At 38.0% G+C, this 7,115-nt stretch overlaps 1 protein-coding gene and 1 non-coding gene across 2 annotated transcripts; both read left to right on the forward strand.

Annotated features, from left to right (window-relative positions):
- Positions 1-557: 557 nt before the first annotated feature.
- On the forward strand, positions 558-644 carry LOC143876318 (small nucleolar RNA SNOR75). The gene has a single exon (XR_013250373.1). It is a non-coding gene; the product is annotated as a small nucleolar RNA SNOR75 (small nucleolar RNA).
- A 4,054-nt stretch (positions 645-4,698) lies between these two features.
- On the forward strand, positions 4,699-7,093 carry LOC143875868 (uncharacterized). Its single transcript, XM_077377454.1, has 5 exons — positions 4,699-5,104; positions 5,834-5,911; positions 6,035-6,134; positions 6,268-6,404; positions 6,679-7,093. The coding sequence occupies exons 1-5, from the start codon at positions 4,754-4,756 to the stop codon at positions 6,907-6,909; spliced, it is 897 nt and encodes a 298-aa protein (XP_077233569.1). The 5' UTR covers positions 4,699-4,753; the 3' UTR covers positions 6,910-7,093.
- The last annotated feature ends 22 nt before the right edge of the window (positions 7,094-7,115 follow it).

Below are 7,115 nucleotides of genomic sequence, written 5' to 3' on the forward strand. Positions count from 1 at the left end.
CCTCTTGATAATTCTGCCTAATTTTTGTCGACCATCGGTAACTGTTCCAAAGTTAAAACTAAAGGTACACAATTGCAAGGTGAAGACCCATCACAACACACATGCAGACTGTGATCGATCAAACAGAAGATAGAAAGTGGGATGGATTTATTAGCCGTGGCCGGTCCAAATGGGTGGTTAGTAGATGACTAGCTTGGATCATTCCAAAGATGCCCCCACTTGTACTTTTGCCCGCTAAGATAACTGCCCTTCCAAATTATAAGCCACAAGATTGGCATTTTCGTAATTCGATGAAACGAACAATAGCCTATAGCCCTAACCCTAAATCCTGCCCTTCATATTCATAAAGCAAAACCAAGCACGCAAAAGGACAAGTGTAGCCTGTGTAGTAGCTGTTACGCACTCAGTAGCGCACCTCCTTCTCATTGGTTTTTGTTTTCATCTCTCTCTCTCTGGGTTTTGTTTCAAGGTCATCTCTTTGCAATAATTCTTGCCGGTATTCCTTTTTTTTTTTTTCGGTTCTAAGGATTGATATGATCTGAGGGACTAAAAGGGTTTCTCAATGAAGATTCAAATGATGACGAGTCCGATAACGTTTTTATCAAATCCTCGTGACGACAAATTGAGGCATTTGTCTGAGAGATAACCCTCCAAATCTCCCATTTCATATCAGCTGAAAATTGTGAGAAAGAACTCAGCTTTCTCATCTTCTTTTTCTTATTTTGATCTTGTGGGTTTTATTAGTTTTTTCATTAAAGAGGCATTCTGTTGAAAATCCAACTATTTCTGATCTCTTGACCAAAATGAAACGTACTAATCATTCTCAGTACCTGCTTTCTTTGATAATTCAAAGAAAAATGAAGAAAATATATTCCTCTGTTTTCTCATAGGGGTCCTCTGTTTCTCATTTTTTTTTCCTTAGATTTCTCTGTCTAACTTTTATTATCTGCAAAACCCAATAATCCCCCTTCATTGAGGAGAGAATCAGGCCTAATTTGTATATTAAGGTACAATTTCAGTTTCTTTTATCCTGCTTTCTTTTCTTTTTCATCACAGCTTTCATACTTTGGTATATTAAGCTATAGCTTTCTTTTTATATTGTTTTTTCCTATTTCTTTGATGCGGCTATGATGATATGTTTTCTCTCTAATATGTATTGAGGGAAGCCTATGATTATGCTTTCAAGCACTTTTGAGCTGCATATCACTTAACAGTTTCCTGCATTTCCTTTTTCTGTGAGGCAACTTTCTTAGTTTTACTTTTTTTTTTTTTCTGTGTGGCAGAAGGTGATATCCTGAGCTTTTATCATTTTTCTACTTTATCAAAGATTTGGAAGCCCAATCCTCGTATAGGGCTTATCATTAAAAAGGTGGGGACTGGATCTTGTATTGACTGAAACTACTGCGACATAGCAAATCAGATCAATGCTCTAAGTTTGTAAAAGAAAACGTTTTCCAAAAATTCTTACTTTTTCATTGTTCAAAATGAAAAATGTTATTTCAACCACGGTGAAAATAACAAGAATACCTCAATCTCAAGGATCATTTTCCAAAACATGCCACCATTTCTATAGTCATCTCCCTTGTATAAGCTGTTGAGCTGTTCTTGTGATTGGCTAGCTTTCTTCGAAGATTATCCCAAAAACATCTTGTGTTCACTAGGGGTGCAACTCCGGTCGGGTTGAGGGCAATCCTAGCCGAACCCAATATATGTTAACTTACCAACTTCTCCAAAAGCTTAAGTTGTTGGAGAAAAGGCATTATTTATCTTTTATACTTTAACACTCCCCCGCGCATGTGGCCCACTTGGCAATCACGTGGCACATGTGGTCCCACTTTGGGTCGACCATCGTATGTGGATTTTTGCAATCTGGGAGGTTTGAACTCGAGAAACCTGGCTCTGATACCATGTTAACTTACCAACTTCTCCAAAAGCTTAAGCTGTTGGAGAAAGGCATTATTTATCTTTTATACTTTAACAATATATCATTCCCCAACCCTATCCTGAGTTCGTGACCCAAGCCGAGCCTCAAGTCGAGGATGGCCGACCCGCCTCTAAATCTCTCAACCCTAACGCGACCCATCTAACCTATTTTTTCCAAATTGGGTCCGGTTGAGTCAAGTTGGGTTCAGATTAACCTAGGGCCAAACAAGAAAATACAATAAAACAAACATGATACTAAGAAATCACGATAAAATTAGAGGACGTGGTCAGGTTCGGGTCGGGTTGCCCAAGGCCTCAACCCTGACCCAACCCGAAACCCGAGGAAATCCCAACCCAACATAACCACAATCGGGTTGAAGGTTGAGCCCACCTAAGTTGTTTTATTTTGGGAAATAATGTATTTGCTCCTATTTTTTGCCGGGGACGGCTTCCTCTAGTGTAAAAGAATAGTCATAAATAAACTAGAGGGTGCTGTCCCGAGTAAAAAATAATTGGGTGAATATATTACTTCCCTTTTTTCTACTATTTTATCCAAAAACAAGGCGAGATGTGAATAGAGGAAAGGAAGTCTATCCAATGATGAAATAAACTTAGGCTTGTTATCCATCTGAGAATTACTCCATTCGGGTTGTTTGGCATGGTTGCAATTGGGCAACCCATGAAAAGCTGGGCGATTTCCTTTCATTATATCTATGGAGGCAAGGGGCTACAGACTAGTCGATTTATAGAAGATGTTCAACTCCAGCCCCGAGCTTGTGATCTTGGACTTTTCGAACGAGTGCTCGACGGGTTAGAGGGTTTGGAAATTGAATTTTAGTACTGATTTAGATGGAATCCAATTTGACAATTTTAAGAAAAATCACTTTAAATTTTCCAGAAATAGAAATGTAGTTATATTTAAAATCTGGTCAAATTCGAATCCTATTCTAATTCTCTTGAAAATGAAATAAAAAATAATTCAAAAAATTCAAACAAAAATTTCATTCTGACTTGGGCAGATTCAGAATACCACCTCTTGGGCTAGAAACAGACTTGGTCATTACCAACCCAACCACCACCACCCCCCACATTTATCCTGCTCGGGTATCAATTCCGCCCTCCTGATTCCATTCATTTTTGGAACCAAATGCTAGAATCAAGCAGAATCTCGATAGGAATGCCGATTCCAGCAATCCAAATGCGGAATAAGTGAGGGAAGGATGAAGAAACTTGAGAGAGCGTGTAGTGACAAATCATCAAAATAAAAGGATTAAAATGAAATGTTATTTCTCATTCTGAGTATGATTTTCAAATGCATAGGAAAATACCCCAAACGAATACACGTAAATGAACAAAAATACGAAGGATATTTTCGTACATTCACTTCGGCCCTAGGGTCCATCAGATTTTGTGACTACAGTTGGGTCAGCATCCGGAATAATTTCGAACCAACCTAATAATATAGATCCGATGGACACTGTTCTTATATTTACACATTCACTTCGGGTTTAGGACCCATCATCTGACTACATTTGGGTCCCCATCCGGAATAATTTCGAACCAACCTTATAATATAGATCCAGTGGACACTGTTCGGATCCATGTGCAGTGCCCAATTCCTCTCCATTAAAGTCCGGATCCTTTGGATATATTGGACGGTGAGAGTGAATTGACACCCTACCAAACTAATAACTATCAGTTTGTTTCAGGATTTTCAGAATAAACAAGTTTTACTTAAATTGGGCTCCAGCTCCAACATTACTATGGACTGATTGAGTTTTATGGTCCACCCATATGAGTGTCCATGAAACTTTAATTGCAATCCTTGGACTGATTGTCCAAAAGAGTTTGATCCTACGGATTTGACGGTTATAAGATGGTCTATCGTATGGATAATTTCCATGGATGTCCATATAGCTTAACCAGTGGACTCACTCTAATGAACAAATCTGGTGGGATCTATCAAGTAACTGGTCTAAACCAATATGAAAGTTAGGTTCCATAGTCATGATAGGCGTGCTTCATTCTATTCCACTCACGCCAAAGCTCAATACACCATTTCTCGAATATCCTTTTATGAGGCTCCTTCACAGAATCTCAGAATTCACATTTACTTTCATTTTCACCCCCCCTTTCAGCATTTCCACCCCATTTTGTTTTTTTCTGTTTTAAAAGTTAAACAAGATGTCATCTTAAATTGAAGGTCTGACTAACTGTGGTGGTTCAATTTTTCACTAAAAATTGAGTTTTTTACTTTCTACACTTATATCTGAGAATTTCTAAAGGGGAAAGAAAATTACAACCCCATGGTTTGACACGTGCTAAACGACAAAAGAGAGAGAGAGAGAGAGTGAGGAGCATTTTGCTCCGTCCATTCGCACGTGCGCTGCCAGCAGTCCGAAGCTTCATTGAAATGAAAGGCAGAAAAAGCCTTCGCGTCGGCTAAAACCAAACCTCAAGAAACTTCCCCCCATTCCCACGAAAATGTAGTTTTGAAGCCAACGATCAGGAAAAGCCCTAGTACAAAACCACAGTAGACTCGGCTAGGGCACGTGTTCGGCTCTCAAAACTCCCGGGCCCACACGTTCAACAAACACATTCCACGTTCCAGAATTCCCTGTTCAAAACTAACCTCTTTCTCAATTTCTCTAAAAAACAAGTGTGAGAAAATCACGGCTCTCTCTCTCTCTCTCTCTCTCTCTCTCTCTCTCTCTCGCGTGCGTGAAATATACGACGAATCTTCCTTCTGACCGCTTGGCTTTCCATATAAAAACCGACCCTCTCTATGTAAAAGTTCAGCCACCAAACAGCAAAACTTAGTAAGAAAGAAATGGCATCAGTGAGTAGTAGAATGCTCTCCTCTTCCAAATCTCTGAACTTTGATCTATGTTCTTCTTCTTCTTCTCCAGCTATTAACAAGTGTATGTTTTCGAGATATAATCCTGTACGGACATTGGCAATTGTGGCAGAAAGTAGAGTTTCTAGTGGAAATGGAGAGAGGAAGAAAGTAATTGTGAAGGCTTCGGTTTCAAAGAGCGTTGTTGGAGAGGTGGATACAAAAAGAGGAGTAGATCTTAGTTCGTTGGTTTTGGGCTGGGTAGATGGGGCTCTTAAGATTTTCAGGCCAGCTGTTATAAGAAGCAGACCTTGGCAATTCCAGGCTGAGATGTTTATTGAAAGGGTATGTGTTAGTTTGAATCAGGAGTTGCAAATTTTATTATTTTCTCCACTCATTTCTTTCATGCTTAACCCATTAAGAACTGATATTGCCACCCACATCTAACCCATGTCTTTAGAAACATTAGTTGATTCTTTTGGAGTAGTTGGTTATCTTTCATGTTTAACCCATTAGCTTGAATCCGGAGGGGCCACACACGTGATTGGATTTTTTAAGTATAAATTGATTAAACAACACCAGCTTTAACAGCTTAATCTTATGGAATAGTTATGTTTTTATGTGAGAAACATTGGTTGATTCTTCCAGTCAGCAGTCAATGAAAGAATATTCGAAGAGAGAATGGGTGATAGTAAAGTAGGGGTTGAAAATATTGTTGTTGCTTATTAGCAATACCTCGCATGGGGCTAGTATTGCCACCACAAAACTTTGTAAAAAAAAATCAAAATATAGCAAATAAGACAAAGTGATATGGGTGGAAGTTTCCATATAGTTATGGGTGTCCTTTATGGAACAAGAAGCAATTCAACTAGGGTGGACTGCTCTTTTTCATTTAAAGAGTAGGTGGGTGTGTTCTAAACGTGAGTAGTTTTTAGTATCTAACTCAACAACCTTCTAGAGAAATAAAAAAAGCAGAAATAAAGAAAAGAAAAGAAAATAGAGAAAATAAAATAAAATATATATATGTAGCGACAAAGGACATTGATACATTCCATTCCTTGTATTTTTGTTCAGGGAATCATCAGCTGCCGTTTCTTCACGTTGATTGCCGTTGCAGGATCCTTGATAGGCTCGATCTTGTGTTTTGTTGAGGTAAATATAAGATTTGCATTGAAATAATTCACTTTTTTTTCTCTCTTAAATGTGTTTAAGAGCAACATTAATATTGGGCCTTTAAATAGAATTTAATTCTTTCTTTATTTTTCTCGGCTGCAGGGTTGCTTTCTTGTTCTAGAGTCTTTTTTTCAATATTTTCATAGCATATCAGAAAGATCAGATCATGGAGAGGTGATGCAACTACTAATTGAAGCCTTAGGTATCATCTCTCTCTCTCTCTCTCTCTCTCTCTCTCTCTCTCTCTCTCTCTCTCTCTCATTTTAAAATTCTGTAGTTTGGATTAGTGGGCTTTGCTCTTTGCTGAATGTTCTTAATTTTATTTATTTTTGCAGATATATTTCTAGTAGGAACAGCCATGCTTGTATTTGGGATTGGATTGTATTTTCAATTTGTGGCATCGAAACACATGAAGAGAGACAAGGGATGGTTACTTCCTCAGTCCAACTTCTTTGGCCTCTTCCCTCTCAAGGTTAGCTTCTTTCCTTGAACATGTATAACTCTAACTTTATATGCATGCCCCTTCCATATAAGAGATATATAGCTATGCATTCAAATACTCCCACGTAAGTACGCATTTTGCATGCACTGTACACGTACATGTATCATGTATGCATGTACCATGCATGAACATATGCAAGTTAGATGTATGAATTTTTTTTTTTTTTTTTTTTTTTGAATGATATGTTAGATGTCTGAAATATGTATGATCATTTTTTTTATTTGTTTTCCTCTATGTTTTGCAGAAGCTCCCATCATGGGTGGAGACTCAAACAGTATCACAAGCGAAATCGAAAATCGGAAATGCAGTGGTTATGTTACTTCAGACAGGGATTATGGGGAAGTTCAAGACCGTACCTTTGGTAACTGGGGTGGATCTTGCATGTTTTGCTGGGGCCATACTAGTTTCTTCTGCTTGTGTTTTCCTTCTCTCAAGACTCTCCATGGGTGATATTAAAGGCAAAAGATGGCTATGAAATTAATATATCTACCACATTGTATTTATTTACAGGCAACAAAGGAAGTTAATTACAAAATTATTTTGTAATATAAAGTTGAATTATTCAAAAGAGCAGAAGAATAGTGGAACCATCGGCTTAGACTTCTTTGTACTGTGTAGAAGAAGAAATCAAATGAATAAGACACGATTTTTTTTTCTTTCTTTCTATTGTCCGTCCCTGAT

Source organism: Tasmannia lanceolata, unplaced genomic scaffold, assembly GCF_043159265.1.
Source record: "Tasmannia lanceolata isolate RefF3 unplaced genomic scaffold, GAP_Taslan_0.1 ptg000004l, whole genome shotgun sequence".
Taxonomy (NCBI): Eukaryota; Viridiplantae; Streptophyta; class Magnoliopsida; order Canellales; family Winteraceae; genus Tasmannia; species Tasmannia lanceolata.